The 13,085-nt window shown below is 33.6% G+C and overlaps 2 protein-coding genes across 2 annotated transcripts in view; both read left to right on the top strand.

Annotated features, from left to right (window-relative positions):
* Nucleotides 1-3,143: 3,143 nt before the first annotated feature.
* Nucleotides 3,144-6,079, top strand: HELRODRAFT_168777 (hypothetical protein; the record flags this gene model as incomplete). The annotated part of the gene is made up of 5 exons (XM_009014635.1): nt 3,144-3,159; nt 3,485-3,643; nt 4,617-4,670; nt 5,178-5,283; nt 5,608-6,079. 5 exons carry the CDS (start codon nt 3,144-3,146, stop codon nt 6,077-6,079), a joined length of 807 nt encoding a protein of 268 aa, XP_009012883.1.
* Nucleotides 6,080-11,718: 5,639 nt separating this feature from the next.
* The window catches only part of HELRODRAFT_168775 (hypothetical protein), a gene marked incomplete at both ends in the record, with an annotated part of 1,757 nt that continues 390 nt past the window's right edge, over nt 11,719-13,085 (top strand). Inside the window, 4 exons of the mRNA XM_009014634.1 lie at nt 11,719-11,952; nt 12,184-12,292; nt 12,514-12,629; nt 13,002-13,085. The exon at nt 13,002-13,085 is cut by the window's right edge and continues 15 nt beyond it. Of these exons, the coding sequence (XP_009012882.1) occupies nt 11,719-11,952; nt 12,184-12,292; nt 12,514-12,629; nt 13,002-13,085 (543 nt within the window). The remainder of the gene's footprint in view (nt 11,953-12,183; nt 12,293-12,513; nt 12,630-13,001) is intronic.

Raw genomic sequence — 13,085 nt, 5'->3', positions numbered from 1 at the left:
TTAAAACGAAAGATCGATGGAAAAGATGAAAGAGTGAGTGAGTGAATGAGTGAGTGAGTGAGTGAGTGAGTGAGTGAGTGAGTGAGTGAGTGAGTGAGTGAGTGAGTGAGTGAGTGACTGAGTGACTGAGTGACTGAGTGACTGAGTGAGTGTGTGAGTGAGTAGAGAGTGGAAGAATAAAGATGGAGAGATTGTTTTGATTGTATGCAGATGTTGAGAACTATATAATCCAGAAACAACAAGCCCCACCCAACACACACACATTTCCACACACACACACACACACACACACATGCAAACTTCCACACACACACAAACGCACTTAGATAAATAAATACACACATTAGCACACACACGCATACACATACATACATCCACATAACCGTACCCAACCTCACACACACACACACACACACACACTCACACACACTCACACACACATTCACACACACATTCACACAGCCATAAACGCCTACAATTATGATCATTAAAAGCCATAAATAAACCAAAAATGTAAAACTGGACAGATAGGATTGCAAGGAAATACAACCGCATTTTAATTTTCTTTCAATCGCTAGTTCGCTGGGGCCAAAATGATCTGACACGATCATATTATTTATTGTCTTTTATTTATCATTTTCCTTGCTTGCCAAAATTTAACTGTGTTTTATATTTCAATTGTTTCTTTCCCTCTCTCTGTCTCTCTCTTTCTCTCTTTATAAATCTTTATTTCTCTCTCTCTCTCTCTCTCTCTTTGTCTCTCTTTGCATCTCATACATACATAAATGCATGTATACATACATGCACACATACAAACAAACATAGAAAAAAAACACACACACACCTATAAACACACCTATAAATAGCTAAACATACATAAATCCAAAATCCAGTCCAAATGAAACGTCAAATTTGAACATAAAAATTAAAAAATAATTTGCGCACTTCTAATAGAAGTTTCTTATTTAAAAGTAAAACTATTGGAAACAGTACCCAGATGTAATTACTCAAGTATATAACTATGATTCTTCACAAGTAGGTAGGTACTCTAGTGTAGGTATTCCAGCACAAATGTCGGAACTTTTTAGTAGGCACCTACGTGTTTGACGACGATGATGATGGTGATGATGGTGATAATGATAACGATGGTGGTAATGATAATGATGATGGTAATGATAACGATGGTGGTAATGATAATGATGATGGTAATGATAACGATGGTGGTAATGATAATGATAAATCTAACCCCCCCCCTTTTTACCTAAGTGTTTCATGTTAAATATTTAATCATCTCCCTTTATTCCTGGCGTATATTTATTGCTAAGACTGAACACAAGCGGACCGAAAAAATCATTTTATTTATTTAATTTTCATTATAAATATATTTAAAAAGTATTTTAGATTAATTTTAGTGGTAGTAGTGGTTGTAGCAGAAGTAGCCGTGGTGGTAGTAGCAGCAGCAGTAGTAGTAGTCAATGAAAATTTTAAAAAAACAATATTTAATATTTTATATTTTTATTGAAAATAAATTCAAAGAGTTATATTCTCCATCAAAGAATAATTCATTTCTAAAATGGAAAAAATATTTTGATGGTTGGTTTTCTCGGTCGACTCTTAATGGGATTCTTGCATGTTGAAGTGAAGATGCCAAAAATCTGATTTAAAAAAGCTCGCAGTTTATTATGGCACTAATACAGAAGGGTTAGTATGATTTTAAGAAAAACGTCATCATATTCGTCATCGTCATCTTCATCATCATTGACGTCATCGTCGTCGTCGTCATCATCATCCTCACATCATTTTTCTAAATGTAATTTTTTCATCACCTGATTCTTATCTCCATCACCCATCACAGCTGACATCATCGTCATTACCTTGTCTTTGTATGCAAACAAAAAAAAACAAAGAACAACAATAAGGGTAAGAAACAGAGAGAGAAAGAGAGAGAGAGAGAGAGAGAGAGAGAAAGAAAGAGACAAACAACATACATAGAATATGACAGTGACAAAGACGGAAAAACAGAAAGAGAGAACGAGGCCCATTGCATACTCATAAAACACATTACATTCTTTGCGAGCGATACAAAACTTATATGAATAAATAAAAAAATTGCGCTATAAAAATAGAATAATATCTAGAAAATATAAAAAGTGAATTTAAATAAGAAACCAATACTGGCTTGTTAGTTGGATCAATAAAATTTTTTCAATCTTATCTCTTATCAATCGCTCGTCTTATGCCACATAACCGCCATGAAATAAAACTCTGCCAGATTATCTCTTCTCGTTCGTTTCTTTAGATACAACATTTTCATATTCTTGTAGGTCAGTGTACGTGAGCTTATATGTTTGGTTTGTGCATGTGTGCGTGTGTGTCTGTGTGTTTATAGGTATGTATATGTTGTGTGTGTCTGTGTGTGTGTGTTTATTGGTAGGTATATGTGTATGTATGTGTGACATTTATTCTAGTTTGTTTGCTTTTGTGTGCAAATTTTTGTATACAAGTTTGTAGCTGTCATATATTATACGCTTTGGCATTATGTATGTGCAGGACCAATGTGCCCGTTCGCCTGTACATTTGCGTGTATATTTGCGTAGGTGAGTGTGTAGGTAAGTATGTGTGAGTGTGTGTGTGTGTGTATGTGGTGTGTGTATGTTGTGTATGTGAGTGTGTGATGAACACCCCTTGATTTATTGTGCTTGACACTAAGCTTGGTTATTTCTTAGCCCTTGGTTATTTCCATAATTGTTGTGTATCGGTCAAATGTGAACATATATACAACGCGTACGCACGTCACAGAAGTGTACAAATACGTTTTGTATACTTTATGTACCTTATATATACTGCATACATTAGGTTGTCTAGGTAGGCATGTCTATGGTATAGGTAGATCCACGTACATGTGTTTCTTTAAAGTGAAGGTGGTTTTGTTTAGGAATTAGTTTGCGGTGTTAATCTTGTGTTTGTGTGTTTTGTATTATGGCCTGTTTGTATATTTGTGTGTGTGTGTGTGGTTATGTGTGTGTGTGTGTGTGTGTGTGTGTGGTTATGTGTGTGTGTGTGTGGTTATGTGTGTGTGTGTGGTTATGTGTGTGTGTGTATGCGTTAAATAATTGTTTTGTTTTTGATGTGAACATGATGATATGCAGTATACAGGCAGTAAGTACATTTGTTTACATGGTTGTTAGTTATTTTTTCATCCCATGTTTTAATTTAATCAGTTTCTAGTCATGGATGAATGTTTGCTTGCAGTTTAGCGTTTGTTGACGCCAATATTATCAATGTCATCATTAAAAATTAATCGCGAATCAACAGCCAATCAAAACAGAACATAAAATCTTCTCTATTAACCATTTATTTTTTAAAATAACCAATCGGAGATTACTAAACAGTCATCAGCCGATCAGATAAAACCACACATCATTTCTGCACCAATCACAAACAACCACTCAAACTCAACAACCAATAATATCATCAATCACAGCCAACGACTGCCCAGATTTGTACCCCCCTCACAACGGCTGGGTGGTACGTTCCGGCAACAATATGACCCTCTACTGTAACAACACCGCCGAAATCTGGCACCTGACGTGTTCTAAAAATAGATGGGATGGGAAATACCGAAATTGCACTGACGCCATTGGTTAGGAATGTGCGTTTGTGGGTGTGATTGAATTGATATACTTACAAATAGTTGAAAAGTAGAATATATTCAAATTTTTATTACAAATTTAAATATGAATAAAATGGACAAAATTTGATGACAAATGATTTTTAAAATGCCTGCCCATTCTTCAGACACCTTGAAATTTGAAATACATTTGGAGACATGGATGTTGATGGATGATATATTTTACTGGCCTACTCCAAACTCAATAGATCAATATCAGCGCGTAAACAATGATGTATATGCATATAAGCCAGTTGAATTCCCAGGCGGACTAAGACTAAAACTGGATAGAAACATGATGAATGAATGAAAATAGTCAAAAAATTAGCTTCATATATCGGAAAATTTCCAGAAAATAACTTCATAAATCTTTCAAAAGTTAAAAACCGCCAAGAAATCCCGCGACCAACGTCTGAGTAATTTTTCAACAAGAGTTTTTCCTTATTCTTATCGTCATACGTCATAAGAAGGAAACAGTTGAAAAATTTTGCGCGGCCTTCCTATGTGTGATTGACCTATCGTATGTGAGTATGTGAGTGTGTGTGTATGCGTTTGTGTGTCTGTGTGTGTGTGTGTGTGTCTGTATGCGTGTGTGTGTTTTAGTCAAATAATGTGTATGCACACTTTTTGTTAAAATAACTAAGGAACACGCTTACAAATTTTAAATAGCAGTCCACACACAAATATTTATAAATTTGTACATATGTGTATGTATGTATGTGTGTGTGTGTGTGTGGTGTGTGTGTATGTATATATGTGTATATATATATATATATATGTGTGTGTGTGTGTTTATATGTATGTACGTTCATATATATGCAGCATGTATGTATAGTTGTGTGTATTAATATTTATCCCCAGAAGATGAGCCCTCGAATTTACTTATGAATTTAGATGAACTTCATGAATATTAATTAGATTCATGAATATTAATGAACTCTCACAGGCTCCGCCCACAATGGAGACAGCCTGTCACAAACTGTCCAATCCTATCCAGTCGGTTAGTTTTGACTTGAAATGGTAATAACAGTAATAACATTATTAATAACAATAACAGCAATAATAATAATAATATGACGTCATTAAAGTTTAAATATTGTCAACGTTCATCTTAATAGTCTGCCAACTGAAAGTTTTCCACAGAAATTAAAAAAACTTTTTAATTTATCCTCTATTTTATTCTATTCCGTGAAATTTCTGCACATGGTATGAGAAACTAGTATTGCGTTTGCAATTTTTTTATAGTTCCTACTTTGTTTTGTATTCTCATTTATTGTATTGTATTGTATTGTATTGTATTGTATTTTATTGTATTGATTTGTATTGTATTGTATTGTTTTGTATTATACTATTTTGTTTTGTACTTTATTGTATTGTATTGCTTTGTATTGTATTGCTTTGTATTGTATTGTATTATACTGTTTTGTATTGTATTGTGTTTTATTGTATTATACTGTTTTGTATTGTATTGTTTTGTTTTGTATTGTATTGTATTTTGTATCTGTAGGTATCTTTGTAGCCGTGACGATTGGAATAGCCCTGGGAGTTTTCTGTGGTTTGCTGCTTCTCAGTGCAGTTATTTGTTGCCAGAAACAATCCAATGTCGAAAAGAAGTATAAAATTTTTGACCTTTTTTAACCCACATACTGACAGACAGTTAGACTGTCAGACAGACAAACAGAGGGTGTCAGACAGACAGACTGTTACAGACAGACTGTCAGACAGATATACATTCATGCAGACTTACGCGAATTGATTTTAATTATTAATAATTTTTTGTTTATTCAAAAAAGAAATAACGGTTTATTGTTTTCTTTCATTTTTTTTTAAATATTTTTGTAAATTGATAATATACAAGTTTAGTTTCAAATCAAATTTTTCATGAAAATGCGTTTAATAAAATATTTCAAAAAATAATTTCAACAAATTCCCAACAGACCGATAAATTATTTGGCTTACGACATTCCAAACAAAGAACTTAGACAACCAGCTGAGCCAACCCCAAACATGGCCGACCAAAGACTCAAAAACCAAATCGTCCCATCAGAGAAATTCTACTACGACGTCTCAACCAATCAACACGCGGGACCCATATGCTCGTGCGCCATTGGTCGAAATTTTAATTTTGACCCCGCCTACAAGCTTTCCAATGATGATTCATCCGGTCAGACCCATTTAAATCCGTCGCTAAGCAACAGCCCTTGCTTAGCAGCTTACAGCTACTCTGCTGCTGATCCAGCTGGACCAATGACAGCTTATCTGTTGAAGGAGGGCGGAGTGAACAAGAGTGACGTCATCGTAAGCTGTGAAGGAGGTGATGAAAATAGTTGCGTGATTGACGCAAACAAGCCTTACATGAGCAACAAGAGGATGACCTCAACCGGGTTCAACCAAAACAACTGCCGATGAATTACAAGAAATATTATTTTAATCATAAAAGAGTTGTTATAATCATAATAATAACAATAATAATTAATAATAATAATTATTATTAGTATAATTACTAATAATAATAATTATTATTATTATTGCTGTTGTTGTATACTTAATCGTTGGTATTATTATTATTGTAAATATCTTTGCTATTCGTTTAGTATATTACTGATTTCTGTTAGCAATGTAACTTTTACTGCTATTAATAATACTCCAATTACTTTGTGTGTGTAGCTGTGTGTGTGTGTGTGTATGTGTGTGTGTATGTGTGTGTATATATGTGTGTGTGTGTGTGGCGTGTGTGTGTATCTATTAGTCTATTTGTTAATGTCATTTAAGCCTAATGTATTAAATTAAAGCTACATGTAGACGAATTCCAGAATCGGAAATTTTTTTTTTAATTTCTATCTAAAAAAAAATAATAACTAAAGAAAAACAATTTCAACGTTTCCCGTTTAGAGGTGAGGGTTTTTCTCTTTATTAAACTCAATTCCTTTTCTGACGTCATTTCGTGTTTAAGATGACGAGCACGATTGGATTGTTTTATATATATTTTTTAGATCATTCCTAAATCGTAAATATTTTTTAAGTGTTTTGAATAACAATAATAACATTAATAAAAAATAATAATAATAATTCTTATTATTAGTTTTATTCGTTTAAACAATTCAAAACAAAAAACTACTACTACTGCTACAACTACTGCTGCTGCTACTACTACTACTACTACTACTACTACTACTACTACTACTACTACTACTACTACTACTACTACTACTACTACTACCGCTACAACAACGAACGCTCTGCATTAATTGCAATTAGCAATATATTGCTTTGTATTGTATGGTATAAAAATTCAAAAACCAACATCCTCTTCATCATCATCTTCGTCTTCTTCCTCCTCACCACAATTATTTACATTGTAGCCAAAATAAAGCCCATATAATCACATAAATACATACATATACGCAAATAAACACACACACGCACATATACAAACAAACACACACGTTCAAACACAAACATAAAATCACATTGTTTTATGTATATTTTTATATGTACATGAAATCGGTAATACCAGATATAATTAAAAAAATTATCAATTAATCAATAGATACATATACATATAATAGATATTTAAACATTTTATTCTATATTATACATTACACACACACACATACACACACACACACACACACACACACACACATACACACACACACATTCATTCATACATACATACATACTTTTACATTCTCTTAATTTGGACAAATTCCAAATCATAAATTATTCAAAAAGAACATGATTCCCATACCGCGACAGGTACGGTGTTGTGGAAAAATATTTTTATGCTTATGAGATATAGAAATAAAATATTATACGTTAAAAGATGATAACAAATTTAAATTGAATTTAATTATAAATGTAACAAATATAGATTACTTTAATGTGTCAACTTGCAAAAAAAAAAAAAAAAAAGTTGACCCCGACGTGATTCGAACACGCAACCTTCTGATCTGGAGTCAGACGCGCTACCGTTGCGCCACGGAGTCACATACCAAACCTTCGTTGTTAAATTGTTTTCGTTTAAAGAATAACAATGTATAATTTATGCGATCATAACACGACTTATAATAATACATTCATTCTTAGGTATAAGCACATGTACAGAACATACTACATATTACTTATTACACACACACATATACAAACACACACACACATATACATACAAACATACACACACAGGCACACACAATACTAAATGTGCATATATAATATATGATATACTATTTTTTACTTTATAATGAAATGAAGTTACAGAATTACCACAACTGCTACTATTGGTACTTATTTATGCTATGTCGAAAAATCTTTTTTTAAATATTGCCAAATTAAATAAAATTGGATAGTGAATTATATTAAAATGGATAAATAAATTAATTAAATAAACAAGCAAGCAAGCAAAATAAATAAATAATTTGATAAAACGTTAGTCTATAGTATAATCGATCAACCTTCTGCTGTTATAACTAGAATAAAAAAATTAGCAAATAATTAGAAATTTATATTTGAAAATTCATTTATTTAATAATTTTTAATTAAGATAATAAATAAATTAGTTAATTAGAAGTTAAAATGAGCGAAAATAATAATTTGGAAACGAATTTTAACAATCCTGATCGAGTTAGAATTGGTATGAAGAGAAAATCGAACGATAAGTCTGAATATATCATGTTAGTAATTTCATAAATTAAGATTAATTGACATTAATTATTATTATATTTAAATTAACTAACAATAATAATTGTTTATCAATAATCTACATTATTTCCTAAGTACTTATCAGACATATTAATTGAACCTAAACGCTGTGGTTTACGATCGTCTTCTTGTTCTCACTTCTTAACTCGTGTTAAACACTCTTTTGATAAATCTGCATTTGCTTTTTCTGGCCCTTTTCTCCGGAACTCTCTACCTTCTCTTCTGACTACTTCTCCATCACTTACGAAGTTCAGAGCGGATCTCAAGACCCATCTGATTGCAAAATTCATGGAGGAGCGTTGTTGAACATCGTGGAAATAGCGCTTTATAAACTAATTGATTGATTATTGGTTATCATTATTATTAAAAACTAATAATAATCATAATTTTACATTATTAACCACTAATGCTGATTTTAAACTCCAAAAATGTCATTTCAAAAATTTTCAAGATATAAAATCGATCCTGAAAATTCTGAGATTCCTATTGGCTGTCTAATCAAGCCCCAGCCAATGAGAACGTTCCAAAAAGAACAGGTCAAGGTCGAGAGGCAAAGTCAACTTGAAAGTAATCCAATCATAGATTGGAATGAGGAGTTACTCAGTAATGTGATCTCAATTGCAGTTACAAAAGGAAATAACATAATGGTACTATATAGTCATTTTTTAATTTTAAATTTAGTTTCTAATTTTTTCAAAAAATATTATAAAAAATTACAGATGAAATTATTTTTTGGTACCATAGGGCCCAATTCAAGTTTTGGTGCCCTTTTTGCACACGAGGCACAACCCCAGCAGGCAGCCAATGATAAAACTTCAATATATCGGCTGCTCTGATTGGATAGTTCTCGAAAGTCAGGAAGCTTTCATTGATGGATTTAAGGTAATTGTATGTGAGGGTATGTATGTGCGCTTGTGTACTGTGCATGTGTGAGTGCGTGAGAGAGGGAGAGAGAGAAAGAGAGGAGAGAGAGAAAGTATGTTTGTGTGTGCAACAAATAGGAATACAGATTCTTAGAAACAACAATGACTTCACTTGTGGACTGCAAAATGGCGGTGGTGACCAGACCAAAGATAGAAAATTTCGTCATATCTCCACCCGACAACCTTAAATTAGTGTCGGCAGTGGACCCCAGGGTTACTCTAACTTTCAAGGAACTTCTCATTAGGAAGCCTACCAATTATCAAATCGAGGTTATATCTTTTTATATTTCTATTTTTCTTAAAAATTAAATATTTTTTGTGAGAGCTAAATTAATTTGAAACAAATGGCAACGAATTTACTAGAAATTACTTTCTACATCATAAGTACCAGCCAGTGGATTTGATGGCCGTCCAAGAAGTCAAACGTCGCCACAATGACGAAACAAAATGGCTGCTCAGCAATAGCGGAATTTTAAACATAAACGGTCCCGATACTTACCTAACCATCACACTGCCCATCCCTCCCCCACCGATGACCAATAAGAATAAGAGACCAAGCACGGGTGTAGAATCGAGACATTCCCAACCAATGACATCATCGCAAGAAACCAATGGTGGAAGTGCTAAGCAGAGGCCAAAAACAGCAGCAGCCAATAAAAATGTTTTCAAATTTTTTGGCCGAAATTTTGAAGGCAAGTTTTACAAAAATATGTGACATTAATATTTCTCTATATTACCGTATCGCTATTATACTTGGTTTATTTCAATTTTTAACACAAAATTGTAGAGGAGGTTACTGACAAATTAACACTGTTGGCCTATCAACGCCCAGAAGACTCCGACACTGAAAAGTGGACTATCCGAAGTGTTCCATCATTCGTTGAGACCAGAAAGAAAGACGCTGTCACTTTCGAGTTGGACCGATATATACCGAAAAAGTTAGTCAATTATATAAAATATTAAATTTCGAATAAAAATAAAACGAAAATAATTATAATAATTTAGGCTATCTGTAATAAGACATTTGGTGGTTGGTTCAAAATCAGCAGAGGACGACGAGCTATTAAGAATGATGGGTCTAATTGAGTCTTCCATAAAATATAGGAGCGTTCACGCCGTTCTGAGACAGAAGGAGAACAACATGAAAGATGTTGCTATTGTTTGTTGCTAACTTTTTGTTCTTTGTGGTTATTTGTGATTCTTTTTTAGTAGCTGTTTGTATTTTTAGTAATTGTTAGTGTTTGTTGTTGCTCGATTTCCTGTAACAGTTATTCTTTTGAAATGCATTGTTATAACTCATAACATTTTCAAACATGTATCCCATATGGAAATATATCAAGCTTTATTTAATTTGAATTCCTTCATCCTAGATTGTATTAACATTAGTCGGACCCCTGAAATTAGAGAGAGTTCTCCGCAAGATGGCGGAGGATAATTATAAATATGGACCGCCGATCAGTTCAGCATTATCGTTGAGAGATGGAGAAATCGTCGAATTGAAGTTTAGAGGAAATGTAATTGATAGCAGTGGCCGCTGTGGTAACATTGGAAGCAGTAGTAGTGGTGGCGGTGGTGGTAACATTGGTGGTAGTAGTATCGCTACAAGTAGCTGTAGCGGCAGCGCTAACAACAGTTTTGCTTGGAGCCACCACAGATCCAACAACAACAACAGCGAAGCAAACGCGTTTACAAATAATACTGTCGATCCGAATTCAGCTTTTGGTGACATGAAAATTGTGGGGAAATCTTGGGAAAAAATTCAGCAGCAGCAGCATCAAACACTACAGCCTAATACATCCACAATGAAACTCGTTTATAACTCGCACATTCGCTCTAACGTACAATTCAACGTTGACATCGTTGACAAATATTCACAAAAGGCTCTGGATAACTACAGAGGATTTGTTCAACTTTTCATAAAAGCCCCGGAAAGTGACAAAAAACAGGATCGAAAAAAACAAAAAGTCGCATTTGGAACTGTCGGGATGGGATCATTTTCCAGTTTGAGAAATGATTCCGCTAGCAGTATTCTCAGTAGAAACAAATCGAAAATTTTCGCGAGTGAAAATGAAACAATCGGCGAGGAAATTGTTGATTTGGTAGATGAGATGTCTGGAGAGGCGAGTGATGCAATTGTCATCTCAGATGAGGTCGTCCTGGTGAATGAAGTTGACGGAAAGCTGAAAACTTCCTCGCTGTCCAATCAAAATTTCAAAACGCAGCCGTCTTTCAAACAGTTTTCCTTCTTGACTGATGTCAACAGGAATCAGGGAAATTTGAAATTTCTTTGCGAGCTTCTCATCGATCTGCCCAAGGCTTGTCTCAACATTTCATATTTAATTTCATTCAATTAGTTCATATCTTTAAAAAATTTTATGAAAAATTTTTTCGAAATGGATGTTTCAAAAGTTATCAGAGAGAGAAATGGCGTTCACAATCAGGAGAACTCCATTCACACCACGTCCAGATGGTTTCATTGACCAGGCCTTCCTCGAAGATCTGTCCAATCGCATAGGAGATGATTGGATACGATTGGCTGATTATTTGAACGTTCGACGAATCAGAATCCAGGCTCTCAACATAGACAGAGCCAATAAAAATCCAGCTATGGACGTTTTGATGACGTGGATTAAAAGGATGCCCAGATCGGCCAATAAGGTAACGAGAAACCTCTTGACGTCATACTCATTTATGTACCGCAAAATAAAAAATTTTTATAAGTGTTATGAATCGAAATAGAAAATCAGTGATATGCTTTCCGAGACAAATCAGCTTTTAACAATCTGACAAAAAACCATTTTGACAAAATTAGGAATTAAATAAATCATATTAATAACATTTATTTAAAAGTTGATTGAAATTTAAAATCTCCACCCACATACCCAAAAGTTATCGATATTAATGGAAGCGCTATCGTCGTGTGGTCGTCGAGACTTGAGCAACATGCTGATGGAGAGAAGGAATGATGAAAGGAAGAAGTCACCGCTCTATAGTAAAGGTTGGATAGATGGATGAATGAATGAATGAGTGAATGAATGAATGGATGTATGAATGAATGTATGAATGTATGAATGGATGGATGTATGAATGAATGGATGAATGAATGTATGAATGAATGTATGAATGAATGTATGAATGAATGAATGAACGAACAAATGAATAGATGGATGAATGGACAATTATTATAGTTATTTATTATAGTAATAATTAAAAACAAAGAAGCAAGATTGGAACGAGCAATAAGAACAATCAGCGCTTACTCGCATCTCATTTACGATTGGCATCTGCTTTGCCAAAGATTAAACATAAGCGATGACGTTATTCAGAGTCTTCAGGTATGTAGCGCTTCATTTTTGTGGAATGAGTATTGATGAATTTAAAAAAAAAATAGCAATAACATTACCATCACTCATGAACAACTGATACAAGTAAAAAAGCACATAAAAAATGAATGAAGGAATGAATGAATGAATGAATGAACAAACGAATGAATAAACAAACGAATAAATGAATGAATGAATGAATGAATGAATGAATGAATGAATGAATGAATGAATGAATGAATGAATGAATGAATGAATGAATGAATGAATGAGGTAATAAAAAATATTATTACAAATACTACTACTAACCTAGAACCATTGAAACAAAGAAAACAAGTAACAAAAACACAGCCAGTCCAAACATACCGACATTACGAAAAACAGAACCGATACAACAACACGAGTAATAGATGCCATCGAGCCATCACTTACTGGGCAGAGATGTCTGGTGGTGGTTGTAGTGATGAC

The sequence above is a fragment of the Helobdella robusta genome (assembly GCF_000326865.2).
Source record: "Helobdella robusta unplaced genomic scaffold HELROscaffold_14, whole genome shotgun sequence".
Taxonomy (NCBI): domain Eukaryota; kingdom Metazoa; phylum Annelida; class Clitellata; order Rhynchobdellida; family Glossiphoniidae; genus Helobdella; species Helobdella robusta.
Note: the sequence above shows the minus strand (reverse complement) of the source record. Positions and strands in the feature narration are given on the sequence as shown.